Consider the following 23,920-nt stretch of genomic DNA (forward strand, 5'->3'; position numbering starts at 1 on the left):
ACTCTTGTGAAGGCCTGAAACTACATGGGATCTGTTATGGCCAGTGACGGGGAGACGTGGAAGACGTGTCACAGGGTTTGTAGTCCAGAGGGGTAGGTGGCCAGACAGGCTCACAGCTCTCAGAGGCAGGAAGTAGAAGGTGCTAGGAGTTTTCCCAAGAGAGAGGACTTTGGGTTGGAGGGATCCCCAGAGGCTTCATGGCCTTGATTTTGAAGAACATGTATGGAAAGACCTGGGAAAATAGTCCAGAAAGGAAGAACAGGGCGTGGTGCTCATGGCTTTCATAAGGACAAGTCCATCACTGGGTGCAGAGTGAGCTCCATCTCATGGATAAGAGGAGTCCCAAAGAAGCCAGAATGAGCACAGCCTGTGTGTATGTCTATATGTGTGTGTTAAAGAGGTGAGGACTGGGATGCACCGTGAGGGGAAGGGAGTGACATTTGGGAGTGCTGAGTCCTAAGCCCAAGAGTACTCCTTGAGCTGCAGCCATTGACATGACTACAACATACAGTATGTGGGACGTGGAAGAGGCTGAAGGTGAAGCCAGCAGGTAAATATGACACATGTTCTTTGGCTAAAAAATTTATTAATGCTTTTGTAGAAACATGCTTCTATATTAAGAAACACACACACACAAAAAAAGAATTAGAATGCGTAATACACGTAGATTCCTTTTAGGGCAAAAATTACAAATTCAAAGACACTGCAACTGCCCCCAGAGGCCATTCAGTGTGTTTCATCTCTTGTGGCCATAAGGAAAGCCAAGGAAAAGATCTGAGAAGTCCTGACATTCTTGACCAATATAATTTTCCTAGTAACTGTGATGTCCACAGGCAAGAAAGCAGGCCCAGCAAGGGTGTACCATACTCAAAGTGACCCAACTAACAAGCAGCAGAATCAAAATTTGATCCAGGATCTGTGTATAAAGCCCATATTCTTCCTACAACAGCCTACAGAGTTGATGAATGAGGTGTTACTGGCAGGAAGGGAAGTTCAAGAGGTAGGTTGGTGCTAACATGGTAGGTCCTGAGCATCAGGCTGAAAGAAGAGTCACATGCAAAACGGCATGGTCCACAAGGGTTAGACTCAGAGGAGTTGAAGGTTCCTTGGGACCACCTTTTATCCCCAAGATAAAAATGTGACCTGCATCCAGCACTGTTGATGTTCCTAAAGCCAAAGAAGGAAAGAGGTTTCAGTTCTACTTAGTATTGTTCTGCAGAACACAGACTTATCAGAATCACAGACAAGACCATTCTTGAACGGAACACTGCGAAACCATGAAGCCACCTGTAACTTTTTCCAAGGTGCCCTTTCCATGACTAGGGGACATTCTGTAGTCCATACAACAGGAGAGAACAGTATTATTGGGTCCGAAAGGAAATCAATGGTGAGTGGGAACCTCTAGGGGCAGTTGCAATTTTCCAGATATTATTTTCCACTTGGAGGTCAGTGAGACAAACATCATGTTGACATGAAAGCCAAGAGACTGATGTTTTTATAGTAGGAACAAGACCTCCAGAAAGAGCCCCCAAATGGCCACTTTGTGCAAATACAAAGTCAAGCGTTCCTTATGGCTTGGGGTGAATTGCAAGCTGTTCTTTGGACTAGGAGACGGTTGCTATGGATCGCAACTGAATGCGACTGTCTTCTTTCTTTCCTTTTTCTTTCTTTAGGATGCACTGAGAGAGTTTATTGAGAAACCAGCCCACGTCTTGGAGATCTTCTGGCCACCTCAAGTACTGCTGCTTCTGTATGAATCCTCTGATTGACTGGTGTTTCATCAACTGGTACTGGGACAGGGACCCAACCACCACCATGATGAGGACACTGCTGAGGTCAGAGAGGCACCTGGTCTGGGCGTAACTGAAGGCTTCCAGGCACCACCCATCCCTAAGGAAGTGTCTGCTCACAAGACAGACGATCTTCCGGCTGCTCCAGATGGCAGCTTGGATGTTGGTGATGTGGTTTTCCCCGGGGACGAAGTCTCTTTCTTCAAAGCACAGGTGAAACCTATTTCGGTCACTGTACTGAGTGTCCAGGTGTTTAAGCAAAGCATTCTGTACCCACTCAAAGTCTTTGCTACTGAAGCATAAATAGGCGTCGTATCTGTACCTATCAGATTCTCTTCTCTGCGGACGGTCATGGAACAGCAATCTCTGGGCTGTCTTGTAACAGATGAAACAAAATCCCCGGAACTTTGCGACTATGAGAACACTCATGAGGAACAGAGTCAAAGTGACAATGAATAAGATGTAAAGAGAAAACTTTAGGGACTTGAAGACTTCCTCTTCATCGCAGTCTTCCATGGAAACGGAGTAGAGGGAAACCCCTAAGAGCGAGTTAGGATACATGCAGTAGATGTCTGCAGGAGATCCCAACAGAGTGACGTTGGTTTGATTGAGCCAACTGATAAAGGTGCGGAGTTCACACTCACAGATGAACTCGTTATGAGTTATGTCCAACATGCTAAGGGATGCAAATAAACCAGGATCAGGAGACAGGAGATGGTTTCTGGATATATCCAGGATCTCTAAATTAGCAGGTAAACTGCCAGGAGGGAGAATCGTCAGCCTGTTGGAGTTGAGGCTCAGTCCCCTCAATGCCGTCAGATCGCTAAATACTCCAGGGGGAAGGAAATTAAGATAGTTATTATTCAGATACAGAACCTGGAGTTGGGAGAGCCCCTTAAAAACGTCCCAGCAGAACCCAGTTTCCCAGACAAGTTGCAACATATTTTCTCCAAGGAAAAGGTGTTTTAAGTTGGGATTCCCCGAAGGGGCGTGGCTTGGGCTGCAAGAGGAAAAGCGATTTTGATTTAAAATGAGAGTTTGGAGCTGAGATACCCGGAGAAGTTCGTAGAGGTCAGCCAGATTTTCTAGCTTGTTCTCTGATAAGTGGATGAAGTTGGCTTTAAAGTTCACGTTGGGCAAAGTCACCAGTTTGTTGCCGCCTAAGAAGACGGTAAGTAAGTCTGGAATAAAAGAAATGGTTTTAAGAGCGTTGTCCCTGAGATCTAAGGTATGCAATTCTTTTAGGAATCTGAAGGTCTGGTCCTGAATTATTCCAATGTGATTCTTTTGGAGGTCAATGTAGGCTACGCTACGTAGCCCCTCGAAGTTGGAATTATAAAGTTCCCCCAGAAGGTTATACGATATATTGAGTATCTGGAGGTTCTCAAGTCCATAAAAGGCTTTCTCCGCAATCCTGTTTATCTTGTTGTGGGAAAGGTTCAGAACTTTCAAGTCCTTGAGTGTCTTAAAGAGTCGGGGGTTCAAGGAGAAGATGTACCCGTGGGACAGATCCAGGCGCTCTACTGAGCTTCTCTCCAGGCCGGTAAATATGTTCTCGTCGGGGTCTTTGAGGTTTTGGAAGCCAAACCCAGAACCCATAATATGGTAGGTGAGAATCAAAGAGGAAATCTGGCTTCCCCTGATGGCGTTGCTGAAGTTCCCCGTGATAGCCACAGTCCAGCCGTTATTAGAAACATCAAGGGTCTCTAGCTGTATATTTCTGAATGGGTTCATGCATTTCTCCCAGTCCACAGAGACTCTGATGTACAGGTAAGTTGATTTGAGTTTGAAAAGAGACAGCATTTTCCCTTGGAGTGGCTTGAGCTCCTCTTCACATAAGATGGATATCTGGTTGAAGGAAAAATCTATGGACTTTAAGGAATTCAGCTCCCGAAACGAAGGATGAAGGTAAAGGCTCCCAATTTGATTAGAGGACAGGTCTAAGCGAATTAAAGAAGTTAAATTTCTGAAATAACCATCTCGTAGTACCACATTAGAGAGACCACAGGCAAACAGTCTCAGTTCAAAGAGATGGAACAGTCCCTGGAAAGCATCTGGATGCAAGAAGCCGATCTGACTTTTACCCAGATCCAAGATCCGAAGATTGGGCAGGTTTCTGAAGGCCTCTTTGTCGATAGACAAGGGAGTAAACTGGCTCCCCATCTCTAGCAGTAGGAGCTGCTCTAGGAGGGGGAAGGACGTGGCAGTGACTGTCCTGATGTAGTTGAAGCTTAGCAGGAGCTTCTCTGTGGTGTTGAGGACCGGGGGAATCTCGGTGAGATTGCAGAAACGAAATAAGGCTGTCCCACCATCAGAGGAGCAGGAAGGGATTCCGAACACAGGACTCACCATGAGCAACACTCCTAAGAGAAGGTCAAGGTGATCTGCCATGATCCTATGGGGAAAAAGGGAGAATTAAAACCCAGCATCTCAGCTTGAGGCACTGTACATAGATCCTCAGAACTTGGGGGGTCTCCTCTAAGATGTGCCTGCTCCCGCGGACCCCTTTCTTCATGTGATGCCAGAATGTGTCCCTGGTTGATACCGCCTGCTGTGGATGAAGCTGTTCTCTTTATCTTTCTATCAGACACTTAATATTGCCCTTCCTCCACACTAGGCACTACTCTAGGTATTCACTTAGGTTGGGATGTAGCTCAGAGGGGGCCACGCTTGTCTGGCAGGTGCAAAACCCTGAGTTAGACCCCCAACATCACAAAACAAAGGAACAGAAACAAACTTCACCTGGTCTTTTTGATAACGGTTCATTCATGTTTTCATTCATTCATTCAAGATGTGCTGAGGGAAGTTGGAGAAAAGTTGTTTGCCTCAGCCAGGGAGTCCATTTCTAGCCCACAAAAGGCTCAGCTGATGGATGGAAAATAAATCCACTCATCTTTCCACCCTGACCTGTCCTGCCTTCTAGCCCGTCTCATGACCTGAGCTGATTCCATGCACAGCACATCTCATACAGACACTGGACATGTCATGGTTTGGGTATGAGGTGTCCTTCCAAAGCTCCTGGGTTAATATTCAGAGGTGAAATCATTCAATTTTGGGAGCCTGTGACCAAATAGGTCCATCCTAGTGAGCATGGAATGACTGGGTGGTAGCTGTAGGCAGGTGGGATGTGGCTGGAGGAGGTGGGTCACTGGGGGTGTGCCAAGAAAAGTTCATCTTCCCCTCTTTCCCTCTCTCTGCTTCCTGGTCCCCACATCCTGAACAGTTTCCCTCTGCCACAGTCTTTTGCCGTGATGTGCTGCCTCCATTTGCACCCAGAGCAACAGAGTCGGGTCACCACGGAATAAATCTCTAAAACCATGAGCCAAAATAAAACTTTCCCTCCTGTAAGTGGTTCTTGTCAGATATTTTGGTCACAGGGTGAAAAGCAGACAAACACAGTTACTTTATGTCATCTCTGCAAAGAGTCAGATCTGGTCAGTTCAATAAAAATTATTAAGCACCTACTGCATGCTTAGCATTTGTGACTGTCCAATAATTCATAAAACCCAATCCAGTTGCTTAAGTCCACTGGGGGAGTTCTCCAGCCATCGGGTTGAGTGTTTGCTTAGCCTGGGCAGCATCAGTAAAAGTGCTCAGTAATGTGTCTGGTTTATGTTCCGCCTCTCGTGCTGGGTATGATGAGAAGTACAGAGGAGATTCACAAGCCTCCTCCTTCTTTGGTGCCTGGAACATATTCAATTTGCTCTCAGTGTAACAAAAGCCCTGTGATGGAGGGTGCTGTGGTTTGGAAGTGTTAAACGCTTGGTTATCAGCCTGTGGTGCAATTGGGAGGTAATGGGACCTAGAGGGAGAAAGTTAGGTCATTGTGGGGGCATGCCCTTGAAAGGGATTGTGGGACCCGGGGCCCTTCTTCGGACTCCCATTTGCTTCCTGACCATCAGGAGGTGAGCAGCCTCTTCTGTCCTGTACTCCCTGCCATGATGCTACCACATGTCCAGAGAGACAGGGCCAAGAGATCATGGATTAAATTCTCTGAAACTGAGTCAAAATAAACCTTTCCTCTCTATAAGTTGTTTACTCAGGTAATTTGTCACCATGATGAAAAGCTGACTAATACATCTGCAAAGAGTTATGCACTCAGAGGGCAAGAAAAATGAAGGGGAAAATAAAATAAATAAATAGGAAGGAAGCAAAGTTTATAAAAAACAGAAATCCCACAAAATACCATCAGGGGCAACAGTTTTGACTTTAAAATAGATTAAGGCCAGAATAGTCATGGAGCTACAGTGGGCACTGAACCCCACTCGAATGGGGTTTTGCTTCCTGCTGGGAATAATTTGTGGTGGGGTTTCCAAAGAACCTGTGAATCTATGGCACAAAAAATATAGCAGGCCTTCACTCCTGGGCATCCCAAAATATCAAAGTGAGGCATTTAATGGTTATTGGGAGAAACTTGGTGAGAATATTTATCATCACTCTTAATTTTCCTGCCATCTCTGCAAATGACCATATTATTTCCACCCAGAGACACAGGAAGACATCAACAGAATCACCCTCCTTCTCTTAAATATCACCCCACATCAGTTCATCTGCAAATTCTGTAGGCTCCTCCTCCCAAGCTTATCCACTCCTCCATTCGGAGACTCCTTTCTTGCCTCTATTATTTCTAGTCTTTCCATTCTCCAAACAAAAATCTGAATAAAGTAATGAAGAGATGTGAAGAAGTCTTACATTCAAAGATGAGAGAGCATATAGCACCATGGTCCTAGGGGTTCCAGGCATATGGGCTTCTCATCTGTCATTCTGAACTCTTCCTGACCTCAGGGACTTTGCATAAGCTGCTTCCTCTACATGAATCTCCTCTCCTCTCTTGGAATGGCTGGATCTCACATCAACATTTCACCACAGAGCTTTCCCTCACATTCACTATTTGAAATAACTCCTCTACTCTCTCTCGAAAACGACCTTGTGTTTTCCCATCAAAGCTATTATCATAAATACTTCATTTTCTAGCTGTTTGGGTTTTTGTTTTGTTTTGTTTTTGCTTATTGTCCATCCCTCCTACTAGCAAGCATTTTGAAAGATGAATGGTGGGAGAGGGAGAGGGGAAGAGAGGGGATAGAAATGGGGGGAGTAAAGCAACTGCATTTTATCTATAGGAGAGCAGTGGTTCTTAATGGGGACAGCTGTCCCTAGAGAGCATGGTGTAAACCTGCAGGCCTAAGTGGTATTCACAATGATGGGGCCACTCATACCCCCAGCAGGTGGAGTCCTGCAGCACACAGAACCAGCCAGTATCCACACATCTGTAGGGGTGTCCCTGAAGGTGAGAACCTTCCTCAAATTATCTCAGAACCCGACTTTTACCTGCCAACAAACACTTTGTAAAGTGTCATTCACCATTTCAGAAAATCCCCTCACAATTGCGTGGCTTCCCCAGGGAATCAGGACCAACACTCTACTCGGTCTCCACCTGAGTGCCTTCACAGTGACTGTGCTTATGTGTTTCTGCCTATTTATTTGCCCTTCATTTCAAAATGTCAAGTGCAAGAAAAAAAAAAGTTTGGGAAGAGCCAGTTGCATATTACTACTTCTCTTAAATACAAACTGATTTTCTATAATAAGTTAGGCAAGATTATCCTACTCACTCCTTTTTTCTTCTAGTGTAGCAGTGGCCCAGAGTTCACATGTAGAAATACACATTAATTCATTATTACGTTCCCTTCTATTTCTTTCTTTTTGTATCCCCAGTTAGGACATTATATTGACTTCTTTAAAATGATGTATGTAGGTAGTTTATGGTATAGCTATAAATTTCATTTCAACATTCTATAAGGGGTCATTTCAAATATTTTTTATAAAGAAATGATCTAGGTCTGACATCACGGAAGCCTAGGGATGGAAAGCTTCCAGCTCTTTCTTCCCATGTTCGTTCCAGGGACCCTGGTGGTTAAAACCAGGAATTCTTTGACTTATTCTTTCTACCTGTGATTGTTTCTTTTGCAGGTGATCAGATTAGGTGATAGAAACAAAGTAGCCTTCCCTCCCTCCCTCCCTTCTTTTCTTTCTTTAATACCAAGGATTGAACCCAGAGGCATTTAACCACTGAGCCATCCCTTTTTATTTTTTTTTATTCTGAGACAGGGTCTTACTAAATCGCTGAGGCTGGTTTTGAATGTGTGATCCTCCTGCCTCAGCCTCCTGAGCCACTGGGATCACAGGTGTGAGCCACCATGCCTGGCTACATTAGCATTTCTTAATGAATTTCTTGTGGCTTTGAATGGGAACTAATGATCTTGTATCTGTAGATAATACACAAAATGGAAAATGGAATAAAAGTTCCAAGTGATCTTAATAGTCAACATGAAGAATCACTGAAAGAAAACAGAAATCCATCAGAACAGATAAGGGTACAGCAGAACCCCAGGGCCAGACACCCTCCTGTCTCCCTTGAAGGTTTGGGACCCTCATTCTCAGGCATCATGTGGGGTTTTACAGTCTTTCCACTGTACCTGACGTCTTCAATTTTATACTTATCATTTATATCCTACATATTTCCCAAAAGCATCAATAATACCAAATTTAAATTATGATGGATAAAGACTAAAAAGGGCAGACTAACATCTACAGAAAAAGAGATGGATTTGTCAAGGGATAAGATGGAAGGCAGGCACTGCAAGGGCCTCTGAATCCAGTTCCAAGGGTCCTGGTGTGCACATGTTGGGGCTCTGATTCCAGAAGCTGACAGAGTCTCAGAGGCACAGATCAAGGGATGAGGGGTAGGAACACGATCCCTTATTTAGTGGTACTCAGGGTGAAGATTCTGATAATGCACTTCAGAGGAGACAAGAACAAGGGGGAAATCAGGCCTTGTGACCCAAAGACAAAAATGAAAAATCATGGAAAACAATCACATTTAGATTGAGTTTCATGTAAGCTTTTTCACATCCCCTGGTAGGAAGTGGATTCTAGCATGTCCTTCAAGACATGAGAACGTCAGTCTCATTGCCCACACCTGGATGCTATGGTGAGACACTGCTCGGCAGGAGACAATAGATTGTAATTCTCCATGTTTTAAGGTCATGGGCCCCTTTGAGGGCCTGCTGACAGCTTTAATTCCTTGCACATTTATATCACAAACCAAATTTTGCACCCAGGTTTAGACAGTTCACTGATCTTCAGAGGCCTACCCATTTCAATGTCACATTGATAACCTTTACCATATATAAAAATGACCTTTACCATATATACAAATAAACCAATGGTTTATTTTCTAGAATGGGTTGGAAAAAAGTTTTCTGGGAAGGGAGAGATGGTAAATATTTTAGGCTTTGCAGTCCAAACACAGACCACAGTTTGCTGACCTCTGTTCTAAGAAGAAAAGAGCACAGAACCTTTGATTTCACAAATGAGGATTTTAAGTGACTCAAGATAAACACGTTCTGATGTTGAACTACTGGTATTTGCAGAAAAGAGCCAGCGTAGTCCCCAAGTAGCTGTCAGTTTTGTAGCTGCTGCTTTATCCAAACATCAAAATGAATTCTCATCTTATGTAGCCAGACAGAGGAATCCCTGCAGAGACACAGGAGTGAGAACACCAGCTCAGGATAAGAGAGTTAAATTTTTAGTTGTTTTTTTTTTAAATTTATTTATGGTTGGGTCAATGCTGGCCCCCAAGCATATATACCAAACTAGGAGACTTGACCTTGAATCTGCTGGTAACAATGACAGAAAGACAACAGACATTTCAAGACACTGAATTTTCAAATCCATAATAAGACAGCTAAAATTAAAGTTATTAAGTAAGGCGGATAAAGCCAGCTGAACAAGTATTTCAAAGAAAATTGTTTGAGCTTATGATGTATTGCAAAAATTTCATGCTTACCTATTTCCTTATGAAATATAGAAAGGCATGAAATAACTACATTTTGACCTCTGAATCAGATCTCTATGGGTCCAATGCCTGAACAGGTGGGCAGAATAGTCAGGTGAGCTGAACTAAGGGGTCTGGAGAGGTGGTCTGTGCAGAAAAAGGTAGGAGGAAGGGTCACACAAGTAGATATTCTGGAATGGGAGCCAGAAGCTAAAATGGGTGGAAGTAAATTTCAACTGAGCACCAAAATAGGGCTCAGAAGATGAGGAAAAAAACAGTGAAGTTGGTTCAGACTCAGTCAGACCTAAGAAAGATGAGAGTCCAAGAATGGAATCAATACAGCCAGAGAGGCTTGGCACATAGGGAATCTAAGAGGTACCAAGAGACTTTGAAACCCCTAAATCCCCAAACCCTAAGTGTGGAAGGGAGCAAGACAGGTGTGAGCAGGGGTGTAGGACCCAGAAGCAGCCTGGGAGCTGTGGCCACTTGCTTCTCCCCAATACGTGTGCTGGGCACCAAAGAGCCAGAAGAGCTTTGTAGCCATCAGGGTAGTTCGCCATCTGGTGGTTGTCAGGAGTAGAAAGAGAAAAGGAAGGGATGGGGACTAAAATTCTCTAGAAGGTGGGGTGCTCCTACATCATTATTAGACGTCTGATAAGAAGCAGCTATAGAAATCAAAAGACTAGGAATGAAAGCACCATATGACCCAGCTATCTCACTCCTTAGTATTGATCCAGAAGAATTAAGTCATCATACATTTAGAGATACATGAATAACCATGTTTACAGCTGTACATTTCACAATCGCCAAGGGATGGAACCAGCCTAGGTATCCATCAACAGATGAATGGAAAAAAAAATATGGTACATATACACAATTGAATATTACTCAGCCATAAAAAGAACAACTTGATGACATTTTCCAATAAATGGATGGATCTGGAGACTATCGCACTAAGTTAAATAAGCCAATTTCCAAAAAAAAAAAAAAACAAAGGTTGAATTGTTTTCTTTGATATGTGGAAAGTAGCTCCCAATGTAGGGGAGAGGGAGAATAAAATTTCAGTGGAGTAGATAAAGGGGAATGAAGGGAAGGGATGGGTATGGGAAAAGGAAAGACAGTGGAATGAATCTTACATAACTTTCCTATGTACATTTATGAATATACCGCAGTGAATCTCATCACGTCCACATTCACAAGAAATTAATAAAAAAAACACAAGTAAATGGCCAAAAGATCAATAGAGGGAAGGGAGCAGGAGTTGAGGGAAGGAGAAAGAGAGGTACTGGGGATTGAATGAAAAAAAGACATAGTTCATGCTTTTATAATTATGTCAAAATGGATTCTACTGACATGTGTAACTAAAAAGAACTAATTTTATAAAGAAAATGTGGTGTAGATAAATATGCATACACACACAAAATGGTATTTTTACTCAGCCATAAAGCAGAACAAAATTATATAATTTACAAGAAGATGTATGGTACTGCAGAGCATCATGTTAAATAAAGTAAGCCAGACTCAAGAAAGTGAAGGTGTTGTATGTTTTCTCTCATATGTGAAGGGAAAAAAAGTGATGTTATAAAAACAGAATGGAAACCATTAGGATATAGACAGGGGGCCAGGAGAAGGAGGAATGGAGGATAAGTGAGGTACTGGGGAATGAAATTGATCAAATTATGTTCTGAGCATGTATGAATATGCCACAGTGAATCCCACTACTATGTCTCACTATTATGCATCAGCACGCTTTCAAAGACACATGTAAAATTTATTTCTGTGGTTAGTTCTATAAGTAGTATATACTGTACTTCTTAGAAGTCACTGCACTGTGTAAAATCACACAATAATAACCACAGGGCTTATGGGAAAAAAATGGGACTATAGCACAACACTAAAAAACTTCATTAGTGGCACATTAAAAAACAAAAGACAGGACCCAAATAAAACAGCAACACCATATTAACTAAGTTAAATGGTTAAGAAATACATCAATAATAGTATAGATATGGCGCTTGACTTTGAAAAAGATGTGAAGTTTGTTTGTGGAAGCAGGTGTCAGGAGGATTATAATTTATTAAGTTATTATGAAGTGGTGGAAAGAGGAGAGAGATTTGGTATCCAAGGGAAACCCTGGATATGGATGCAAGGGACACAAAACACAATGGAGAACTCATGTAACTGACAGACTGTGCGGTATATTTTGTGTATTCTTAGATCAGTGTGGTGGTTTCCTGCTGTTACGTGTAAGAAACTTTTCATAAGCAAATGCAAAATTCACATTCTCTAATCACAGGTTGTCTTTTGACATTGTTGGTTTTCATTTGGGTGCTGGGGATGGAACCTAGGGCCTTGTGCATGCGAGGCAAGCACTCTACCACGAGTTATTGGTACATTAGGGTACTGTTCCCATCAGCAGAAGAGAAGCAGATCCTGTAAGTGATCCCACCCCCACTCTGGGTGATACAGTTGCGGGAACACATGGGATTGATTTGGGGATCAGCCTAGGAACCAGTGCAGATTTGCCCTTCGGGGCTCAGAGGCTTAGACAGAATGTGTCCCTTCTTGTAGCCTCAATGTTCTCATGTTTCCCTGAGGCCGAACAAGATGAGTGGCTCTCAGCCCTGGCTACACATTAGAATTACTTGCAGAGTCTCGAGACCAGTGAAGCCCAGGCTCCCCCAGACCCATTCACTGAGACTCTCAAGATTGGGGTGCTGTCAAAAATCTGTACTCTTAGCAAGTGTGTGAATTTTATACCAACTCAAATTTGAGACGCACCAGTGTAAAGCAATGATTCTTCAATGTGTCTATACCTTGGAATCACCAGGGGACTTTAAAAACGTACAGGTGCCTTAATCCCATCTGAGGAAGGCTCGTTGGTTTCCAGGTAACTCCAATCGCAGGAAGTCTGATGACCCTGTCCTCCGGGTGCGGCCCTGACTGTGCCTGAAAAACACTACTGACTCAAAAATTAAACACAGAATTTCCACATGACTCAGCAATTCCACTTCTGGGTAAACACCCCAAGGAATTGAAAGCCGAAACCCAAACAGATATTTATACACCATGTTCATGCCGTATGATTCACAACAGCCCCAAGGTGGAAACAATACAAAGGTCCATCCAGGATAAGTCAACAAAATTGGGGGCTTATATAAGAAAATAGGATCCAGCCTTAAGAGGGACTAAAATTCTGACAACATAGACGAGCTTTGAAGATGTTATGCTAAGTGTAATGAACCAGACACAAGAGAAAAAATAATGTAGGATTTCACTTAAGTAGAATTCTCTTTTTTTTCTCCTCCATCCTTTTTTTTTTTTTTTTTTTTTTGGAACTGGGGGTAAAATTTGGGACTTTGAGCATGCAAATATGTGCTGTACCACTGAGCTACACCACTTAACCTGTATGAGGTTTCTAGAATGGACAAATTCACAGATACAGAAAGTAGACTGAGGTTGCCAGGGGCTGGCAGGAGGCGGGAGATGGGGTGTGATTGTTTCAGTTTGGGACCATGAACAATTTGATAGATGACAGTGGATGTACTTAATGCCCCTGAACACTTCAAAATGGTTAAAATGATAAAGTCTATGTTATACATATTTTTGCACAATGAAAAAATTAAATTAAGCCAAACCCACTACTGATGCCAAACCTGATTCCTGGATATTTAGGTTGCTTGGGTCTGGCAGGAACTGAAAATTGCATTTTATAGCCATATCCCAGGTACTTGGATGCAAGCAGTTCTCAGGATGCCCTTCAGCTCAGAAACCCCGTGATTCTTAGAGAGGAAGAAGGGCTGATAAGAAATTTAGAGGGCTGTTGAGTATTGGGTTTGGATTACTAAACCTGGAATAATGTGTATCTAGGGTTTTGAGGGGGAGAAAACAGGAACAGCACAATCAATGCAGGCCTCAAGATTCCTGCCAGCCACTGTTAATTAAGATAATAAGACCAGAGGGAGAAGGGTCAGTCTCTCTTTCATTTGAAGTGAATCCATTTTGCTTTAATCCCAGCCATTAGTGCAGCAGGTTCCCTTTCTTCCCTTAATTGCCTGAACAACAGAGCTGCTCGCCTAAGCTTCCCGAGGTACGGACCATGGTGAATCAGCAGCAAACATACATAGCCTACATTTTGGGGGTTCCCTGCTCCCTGGACACCAGAGTTGGCCTGTGAATGCCTTGGGCTGAGCCAGAGCTGCTCCTATGCTCATGTAATGCTTGATCCCTATCAAATAATACCAGGAATAGGATCCTCAGCAGGGCCTCGTGTCTGAACTGGTCCCAGGCTAGCTGTGGTCATGGGGTAAGCTACAGAGAAATGTCTCTTCTGGCAGGTACCAGGTCAACCTTGGGCACCACCAGAGCACCAAGCTTAGAGGACTCGATATCTGAGAAAGATTTTGTAGATTTCCAAATGGGGAACCTGGGAGAGTTCCTGCAAAGTTCACATAACAATAAAAAATACTGGACTAATTCCTCATGTGGGTATGGAATGCAGGTTTAGCCTTGAGAAGGCTGAAGGGCAGTGGACCAGGGGAAATCTCTCATGGCAAATATCTTCTCTAGATGCACCATAATAAAGCCTCCCACTGAACAAGCCAACAGGTTGGAACAAGTCCAAAACTTTATTAGGGCCCCAGTCCCTCCAGCCTCTGACTCTAGTTTTCATTAAAACAGCTGGGTAACTGCATGCCCTTAGCTCAGATTTGCTCCCCAGGTACAATTCTAGCTTCTGCCACTAACCACCATGGTTTCAAGACTGTACTGATGTGACTTTGATTTCATTCAACACCACCTCCGTTTATTCTACAGGGACTCTTCCTGGTCTGAATTATGTCACTCACTGCACTAGATACTGGGCACCCTTGCCCACCAGGAGTGTACAGTCTCTACAGGTTGTGGAATAGTGATGCCCACAGTGTGTTCCCCCTGCCAGCAGCAAGAGCATCTAGAGAGCAACACAAATGCTTGGATTTCACCCCAACCCCCTGCATCAGAAGCTTTGGGATTGGGGCCTGGCACTGTGATTTTGATGCATGCTTGCATCTGAGAACTGTGAGGCTAGAGTCTGGAGGGAAGACGGAATTGTACAGTCGGCCCTCTGTGTTCTCCAGCTCCGCATTAGTGGATTCCACCAACCGTAGACCAAAAACATTTGGGGGAAAAAAACAGCACCTATACTATGTTCAGATGGTTTTCTTATTGTCATTCCCTAAATAATATAATATAACAACTCTTTACACAGCACTGGCAATATATCAGGCATTTTGATTAATACGAGATTATTTGAAGTATGTGAGAGGTGTCTGTAGGTTATATGCAAATACTACACTGTTTTATACAAGACACTTGGGCATCTGATGTGTTTGGCTTCGGTGGGTGGTCCTGGAACCAACTGCCTGTGGATACTGAGTGAAGACTGAATGCTAATCACTGTAATATCATACAGTGGGAAGCTTTAGATTCCTCTTATCATTGTAGACAACATTTTACAAATGAGGAGACTGAGGCTCAGAGAAGTTAAGCCACTGACTTAAGAGCACACAGTTTCATCTGCTGTGCATCACCCTCTATGCCTAACGTCCGCCTGTATGGCAGTACAAGCTGTTTTGTGCAGTGGTCCTGCCTCAGCCCACCTCACAGTCATCGTCTGCTCATCTTGTGATTGAATCCTTTAATCAGAAAACACTCTGGCCCTGGCTCCCAGCAGGTCACCCTCTCAGCCCTTGTCCTCTTCAATGTCCACACAAAGGTCCATTTTATCTCTCTATAGTTTCTGGTTGGCATGGTTCCTCCTTTGAAACATGGAGATCTCTCAACACAGCCGTGTCCTCTCAGCTCTCTCTTGTCTTTATTTGAATTATGGCACCTTCCTGATGGCCTTAGAACTTCCCTGGAGTGGGAGCAGTGGCACATATCTGTAATCTCAGCACCTGGGGAGGCTGAGGCAGGAGGATCGCAAGCTCAAAGCCAGCCTCAGCAACTTAGTGAGGCCCTAAGCAACTCAGTGAGACCCTGTCTCTAAATTAAAAAACAAAAAGCGCTGGAGATGTGGCCCAGTGGTTCAGCCCCTCTGGGTTCGTGGTACAAAAACAAAAACCACAAAAGAAAAAAAGAAACAAGTGCCCTGGACGCGATGTGGATGGAGGTTGAGTTCTGGCAGTGAGATCCATAGGACGAGTGTCGGTGCCCTCACAAAAGTGCAGTGCTCAAGTGTGCCTTCCACACAACTTCACCAAGCCTCTCCTTTCTCTCAGTCCCTCAGGAGTGATTCCACACTGTCAGCCCATCCCGGGTTGCCTCTCCCAGAAGCAGCTGGCTTTGCCTCCTAGGTCCAGTAGCCCACGGAGGCCCAGCTCCACCAGCTCCTGACTGGGAGCGTGCTGCTGCCCTCTACTGGCCACTAGTATGGCTGACTGTGTTGGGACAGCAATGCCCGCTAGAGAGCTCTGTGGCAGTCCTGGGGCAGCACCCTGCAACCCCACTGGGAGAGGCACTCAAGTCAAGCAGAGGAGGCTGGGCCTCCGCACTTCACACTAAGGTTAATGTGGTGAGAGAGGGCAGCTCACTCATGCAAACCCGAGTGCAAAAGGCGCTCACCCCATGCCTGGGGAAAGGCGACTTCATGCAAGCAAAATGGCAAGCACGCTCCACACCCACACTTAGACCCATCACGCCCGAGCAGCGGCAAGCGTTAGCATCTTCTGTGAGCACCAAGGACGAGCACAGCAGGGTAAAAGTCTGGCGACTGCCTACTGTTCTATAAACAGGACTCGGAGATCAGCACATTAAGTTTCTGGGCACTGGAGCACGCTCAGGAGAATGGCTGATTTATTTACTGACGCTAGCTGGTCTCCTTAGGTTCTGTTTGCATCTCTAAGTGTTTACGATGATTCTATAACACAAAACATGACTATTAAGTCTAGCCCAGTGAGAAATGTCCCTTTTATGTTTAGTCTTTGTTCCATGAGCACTGGGAGAGGGTGGGGAGACAGGCTGTCTCCCCACCCTCTGTCCAAGCCGAATTCCCTCCTGGAGTTGGTAGAAACTGGAAACCCTGTCAGGATGCATGTGACCTTGCTGTAGTGATCGGACGCAGTGTACGGTTCCCTGAGCTGCAGACCATCCACTAAATCGCTTCTAGAAATTTGTCTACAATTGTCATCAAACTCCCCGGCTTCTACTGAGAGTCCCACCTGTGTCCCTGTGTGTACATTAGAATTCTTTTGCTTGTTCTGTTTGGTTTGCTGCCATCACTAGCACTCAGAAGGTATAATGTTGGCAAATATCTGCTAAATGAATGCATTTGCTTGTGTTCTGCCTGGTGGTGGTGGGGGGCCTCCCTTCCTCTTCCTGGACCTGCAGGGATGGCTGCCCAGGTGCTGAGAGCTGTGTGCTGGTTCTCTGGGTCCCCTGGATGGACTGATCTAGGCCCATTCAGGGCAGCCCCATCTCACTTGGACCATCACTTGGAGGGATTACCTGTTCGTATCATATCATCTGCTTCTGAGAGTGAGCTTGTTCTTGCTTCCTCCCTTGAACACACCCTGAGATTTCCTTTTCTGCATCTGCAGCATTTCCCCTAATTGCATAGCATATACACTACAACCTTTCCGAATCCCTTTGAACTGGCCAAACACTGCCTCAAACTCATTGTTGGTCATAGACCCTTGTTTCTGTCTTCAGTACTTAGATCCTTAAAATCAAATAAGTGGCTTCCCTAAGTCCCCACAGGAAGAAGCTTCAAGGATGGCATCAATGCAGTTGGTGGCCAATGCTGTGAATCTCACCTCCGGGTATCTCTGGCAGTGATTCCCCTGCCTTACCATTCTGCTGCCAGGCCCCAGTGTCTCCTGCCTGGACCACTAAAGCAGCCACCTCCCAGAGTGATAGGGTTTGGATCTTGAATGTTCCCCAAAGGCCCCTATATTGAAGGTTTGGTTTCCAGCCCATGGCACTGTTGGGAGGTGGTGGAATCTTTAAGAGATGGGGTTTAGCAGGAGAAAGTTAGATCCCTGAAGAGGATATTGAGATCCCAGCAATTTCCTGTCTTTCTCTTTGCCTCCCGGTTACCATGAGTTGAAAACTTCTCCATTACAATGCACTCTTGCCATGATGTGCTGCCTCACCACAGGCCCAAAGCAACTCGGCCAATCAACCATGGGCTGAAATCTCAAAAACTGTATGCCAAAGAAAACTTTTTTTTATTATTAAATTCATTGTCTCAGGTATTTTGTGACAGTCACAGACTGACTAACATCATGTGTAACTCTGACATATGCATCCCTCCCTGAGGGAGCTTCCCAGAACACAACTCCTACCAGAAAAGTCTCCCCTGGCTCTTTAGGCTCTCAAAATTAGAACTCTGCAGAATGACTTTGGGGGTCCTCCTCCTGCAACCATACCCTAAATCTGGAATGGTTACTTAGAGGAGATACTTAGGGCCTGCACTCTCATTTTACAGAGGGAGAAACTCAACCCAGCCTACCTTCCTGGCGGTGTGTCTAGACTGCCTTCCCTTTGCTGCCTTGTTTCCCAGATATAATTTGCCATTCTCAGAATTTGACCTCCACCCTGACTTGTCTGCTTGGGCTGGTCTCTGGGCTTGGAATGCCTATGCATGCCTCATCAGCTCATCCCATCCCAACATTCCTTGCAAGGGCTGCCTCTGAGGCCGGGTCTTCCACAAAACAGCCCTCCCATTTCCCCAGGCATTCTTTGTCTCTGGCCCCTGATATTCTGAGTACATCTCCACGACAGCATTTTTATCACACTATGCCTTTCCTACTAGATTGTAAATCTGGAGGGCAGGAACTCAATTTTATTCACGTGGGATCCCCTGCAGTACTTGGCACAACTTAAGCACCCCAGCAATTTTTTTTCCCATTTATATCTTGAAGAAGACGTGTTTTCATCAGAAGCACTTACCTCCTCATCCTAGCATGAGGCACTTCTAAGTTCTTTCCATTCTAGAGGCCGAGGGTCCCCAGGTTGTTTCAAGGCTTCCGTTCTTGATTCTGTAGGAATCTCATCACTCTGATGGTGTGTGTGCAGGTGGGGTGGGGGGAGAAAGAGCTTTTGTTTTCCTAAGAGAGAACAGGAAAGCTAATTAAGAGGAAGAAACAGAAAACATTACGGCAGGTGGTTTTCTGTGTCATACAGCGATTTTCTTTTTAGGTGTGATTCTATTAAATGGAATGTTTATCAGAGAAGATCAAGACCGTTTTGTAAATCGAGGCACACAGGACATCAGGGTGGAAGGGATTTTGAAAAATCTCTGGCCCAGCCTCTCGTTCAGAAGGTGGATGTCGGAGTGAGTCACTCAGCCCAATGGGCATCTTTCTTTCCTATAACTCCAGGGAGGGGAAAAAACTTCACTGTGATGACGAAGAAGTTTTCCCCCAGGACCCAGAAGTCTCTTTCGTGACATTTCTGTGGTCGTTTGATTTCTGAGGATCAAGCACAAGGACAAGACAATTCCACCGTCTCTACTCTCCAGTGAGCAGAGAACTTGCTGACGAAAGGATCTTGTGAGTTTCTGGGGGAACATAGAGCTAAGGTCACCATCAGAGCTTGACATTTCTAAGCAGTAGGACGAGGTAAATCACGGTGCTGTTAGGAGACACTGTGCAATGATTGGGTCTCCTCAGATTTAGGACGAGAGCGTCCTGAGAGTTGAAGATTTGAACAGTTTTGCTTTTCATCATTTTATAGATGACTTAAATGGATGCTCACCAGGGTTAACAGCTCATGCCTAAGGTCTCACATCTATTAAATCACGGAGCTAGGATTTGAATCCAGTTGAAATCTTGTCATTGTGATTTTTTTTAAACAAAGTCAAAATTAAATCTACTGCGAAAACATGCAGAGCCTCAACGGGTGCTTTGCAGGAGAATCCCCTAGAGATGTTGTTGAAATGGAAATGTTGATCCATCAGCTTTGGGTGGGGCCACGGAGCCTGCATTTCTAACAAGCTCCTGGGTGGTGATCACGCTGCTGCTCCACTGACCACAGAGTGGGGAGGACCTTAAGAGATGTGCTATCAAGAGATGTGCTATCAGTCTAGGTGCTTACTGCTTTCCTGCCCACTTGGGCTGCCTCATGCTGCCTAATCAATTTTGAGAAGAACTCTTCACTCCCCATCCCTTCTCATCCCCGAAGAGTGAAGCATCAGATAGTACCTCCAAGAGGACTCATTTGGGCTTTCAGAAGACGGGGAGCCAGAAGAGTCCCACCGTTTTACTAGGAGCTAAGAAAACAGGAGGGTTTGGGGTCAATTTCTCTGGTTCAGGAGAAACACTTTTCCTGGAGACCAGCAGGGGGCGCACAGAGGGCAGAATCAGGGTGGGAGAGACTGGGCTGGGCCCTCTGGGAGGCTTATATTGCTTGCATAATGAGGTGAGTTTGGAAATTAAAATGACAACTAAGCTAGTAGCTGGATTCAGATCCTAGCTCCAACATGGAACAGATGTGTGAGCTTGAGCAAGAGCTGAAACCCTCTGTGCATCGGTCTAAATCATCTGTAAAATAATAGTTTCTCCTTCCTCCAGCAATACCAAGAGCAAGCTACTGAGGACCCTCCAGTGTCCAAACCAGAGAACCCAATTATCCACGTAATCCTCTAATATTTCTTACTTGCTTAAGTAGAAAGCCATCATTTATGCACCTACCCCTCAGCAGAAAGGCATTCCTTTTAAAACCACTGAAGGGGAACAGTGCGAGAAGGAAGTGGGTTTCTTAACATGCTAGGGTGATTTGGTGTTTTTCTTTTGAGCACTCATGGGAAATTATGTACCAGCTTCCTCCGTTTTCTTTAATATCATCTCGTGGTGGTCCCCAGCACCATAAAACAACAAAAACAGCAGCCACCAAGGGAGTGATAATCTGGAAACAGTATGTTGAGAACTGAAATGGGTTAGGCACAGGGTGGCTTCCCTTTTGTCTGCTTATTATAAGCTCATTAGCACAGTTTTAAAGGCATCTGATTAAAATAAATAATTTCATCTGGATGATTTTTGAAAAGTGAACAACTCGCATAACACATCCAAAATCCTCAGGGAGAAAGAGCTCTCCTAAGAATTGAACATTCTTACCTGTCTCCCCGTTCAGTCTGTGCTCATATTCTCAATTAGAAAATTAACATGGCAGGCTCTGACAGCCTCCCCGAATGCAACTCAGCTAAACCTGGTGTATTGATGGGCGAAGTAAATTGCCAGGGGAGCTAGGCAACTGCAAGGTCAGGGAGCTGGAGAGCAGAGAGCTGGGAAGTCCAATATAGCATCCCCTGAAAGTAATGAAACAGACAATCTGCTCGGAGCAGCAAAAAAAAAAAAAAAAAAAAAAATCATTTGGACTGTGATGTAAATTGAAAGAGGTTGGGGCAGGGTGGGAGGTGTGAACAGGGAATAGAAATCCTATTCAACTGTGATCAGTTATATGCAGAGAATGAAAATGGGAAGAGAAATTATAAAACACTTGAGAACCGTCCTGGGAATCTCTAGTCTGCATTTCTCTTAAGCTCCTTAGGTAAGTAAAATCATGTTGGCTCTGCAGCTGATGCAGATGCCTCAGTTGCAAGGTGAGCTCCCAAAGAGGTGAAGAAGAAGGGAGGACCTCTGTGAGTCTCTGGGCACTGAAGAGAAAAGATGATTTCAATGGTTGTGCCTGAGTGACTGTGAGCAGGAGCCAGCCCATGTGGGAGCACAGGTCCCTTCCATGTGCCCAGGGCACTGTTCTCCCTAGGAAGTTTATTATGTGTGAATCTGCCTGGGCAGGCTGCCTATGGTGGCTGTGCTCCACACTGACTCAGGGCTCCAACTTGCTAGTGGTGTTTACTCCCAGGATACATGCAATCATGGCAGAAACACTGGGCTGGGTAATAGTTAATCTGGGTCCTCCTTTGGGTACCACTGGGGCATCCCAGACAAGTTTAACTTTTGTGTCCTCAGTTTCTCCATATGGATGTATAGTAGCAAATCTGAACTGGTAGTGTTTTCACATCCTTGTGAACTCTAAAATTGCCTAAGGAAACTTGCTGAGTATCATGAGGGAAATCACAGACCACAGCCAATCCTCCCCAGAGTAGAACATTCATCTCCATGTTGGCAAATTTGCAAGCCTGTTACCAAGGATCTTGAAAAAAAATAGTGGAAAATAACATTATCAAGGTACCTATAACATATATCCTGGCCTTCAATAGCAAGTTCTTCCTTCCTTAAAAATGTACTCTTAAAGGGGACTACATCTGTGGCTAGATAATATTCTGAGGTTAGAAAACTTGTTTTCCCCCTTCTTGTATTTCCACCTTCCGATGCTCACCTGCACCTCTCTAGAAGATACCCTGCTCTTGGGCAGGCAAGTAGCAGGACTTTACTCAGAAGTACCATGCAGGTTCTTCTGGCTTTGATTTCCTAAATAAAGCTGCAGGGAGAGGACATAGAGTCATTGCTAGGAGGTACAGTAAGAAATGGGGGTGTGGGGTTGCTAGGTAGAAGCAGAGAGGCAAGGGATAAACCGGAAAGCAAAGGAGGTCTGCAGGTCCCCAGGAGGACAGCACTGTGACTTGACCCCAAAAAGTTAGCCTTGCGTTCTTGAAGCAGTAGAGACCAACTGAAACCGAAGGGGTCCCTGAGTAGACAGGGACAAGAGCCCCCTTGTGTGGATCAGAGAACTGGGCAGTAAACGCCTCCCAGCTCTGCCCCTGAGGTCTTGGCAATGAGTGAAATCTGGCAATTGTGATACAAACTGAGGCAGTTTCTATGGCTCCCAGCCCAGTGAGATGAAGACTCCAAAAAAAATATTAAGTCAGTATCTAGGAAATAAAGAAAAAGTTGTGTTTTTTTTTTTGCACATCTGAGCATGTTCATATTAGAGATGAATACCATCGATTTGTTTAACATGTTGACAAAGAAAATAAAAGATAGCCTTGAAAATCACAGGGACTCAGTTACACCTCTGAGCAAGATGAGAGGGAATCTCAGATCACAAAACACTCACAGATGAAAACGGCATTAGATTTTGCCTTTATTGTGGTTGTTTGAGTTCAAATCTTGGCAGCATTTCCCCTGTCTCCAAATTGGAGTGATTAGGAAGAGCAAATGAGATGGAATACACAGCTCAGATTTCCAGGGTTCTTGCAATACTTTGCCCATGGTAGAGTATTTGATAGCTATTAAATTATTTATTGACTACTAAAGCTGGTCTGACACACAACAAAACTGGGTCTGGAGAATTAGTGGCTTGGCAACTCTGGACAAGCCACGTTGTCAGAGTTGTCTATGAATCTTGTAGAAGTATCAGGAACATTAACATTAATTGACAATAAAATACCAATTTACCAATTTTGAGTTTAGCATGGTGGTTTAAGTGCATGGACCTGAAGACAGACATGCTGAGTCTGAGCCTTGGTTCGCCATTTACCTTCCCCAGGTACTTGGGACAGTGTCTGGCTCCGAGTAAATGCTAAGTGTGTGTTTGCTGCTATGGCTGGTGTTATTAATCTGTGTAAGGGATAGAATGACCACCTCCATTATGAGAGAAAGTCAAGCGTGGGGACCTCTGAGAGAAGTTTATAATGGAGGAGTGATATTTTCATTTTGGCATTGCAACATCCAGTGGTTTAGATTTAGTGATCGATTCCATGACTTTGGAAATTCATCAGAAAGTTCTATGAGATACTTGCAAGAGAAACAAACATTAAATAAAAAATATAATCAATACGAACAGGAGAATTTACCCACATTCCTTCAGCATAAACAGGTTCCTTTCGTCCTGCACGCAAGCTAGACATCAGTCTCTTACAAAACAGTCAGAAATTCATTTCTGGACCCAACTACTTCCCCTTTTTTATGCAAAATAATCTCTTCTTTATTTCATGGCCAGGTTCCTCAGACATGAAGCCCAAGTCTCTCCCCAGTGTTTCCATTTCCTACTAACCAGCCTCTACTAACCCCTGAACTCTGGCTTTTCTACAAGGGTGCCCTCTTGAAGCCTGCTTTCTTCCTTTCTTTTCGGAACCTCCTTGGTTGGTTGGTTTGTTGTTTGTTTGTTAGCATCAGACAGCTCTGGCCCACTATTTCTTCTTAGGCTATCTTCTCTTGGCTTCCATGATTCCCCTTCTATCTTTCCACCATTCTATTTCTCACCAGTTCTTTTCCCATCTCCTACTCCCTTTAGCTTGGACATTTTCCCCTCCAGGGGTTTCTCAGCTGTAGGCTCCTTCCCTCAGTGACCACATTTTGCTCTCACAAGTTGGACCATGCCCACTCCTTCCCCAAGATCTCTCTCTCTAGCC

The 23,920-nt window shown here is 44.5% G+C and overlaps 1 protein-coding gene across 14 annotated transcripts in view; it reads right to left on the minus strand.

Annotated features, from left to right (window-relative positions):
• Window positions 1-566: 566 nt before the first annotated feature.
• The window catches only part of Tlr5 (toll like receptor 5), a 29,091-nt gene continuing 5,737 nt past the window's right edge, over window positions 567-23,920 (minus strand). For 2 of the 14 annotated variants that reach the window (XM_078022884.1, XM_078022885.1), the window contains 3 exons: window positions 18,556-18,713; window positions 12,473-12,586; window positions 567-4,185 (listed from right to left, as the gene is read on the minus strand). In XM_078022884.1, coding sequence (XP_077879010.1) covers window positions 1,605-4,185; window positions 12,473-12,586; window positions 18,556-18,563 — 2,703 coding nt within the window. In that variant the 5' untranslated portion in view covers window positions 18,564-18,713 and the 3' untranslated portion in view covers window positions 567-1,604. Of the gene's footprint in view, window positions 4,656-8,999; window positions 9,324-12,440; window positions 18,714-23,920 lie in introns of those variants that run through there. The other 12 variants (XM_078022895.1, XM_078022892.1, XM_078022891.1 and 9 more) reach the window with 12 other exon arrangements.

This window comes from Ictidomys tridecemlineatus, chromosome 10 (assembly GCF_052094955.1).
Source record: "Ictidomys tridecemlineatus isolate mIctTri1 chromosome 10, mIctTri1.hap1, whole genome shotgun sequence".
NCBI lineage: Eukaryota > Metazoa > Chordata > Mammalia > Rodentia > Sciuridae > Ictidomys > Ictidomys tridecemlineatus.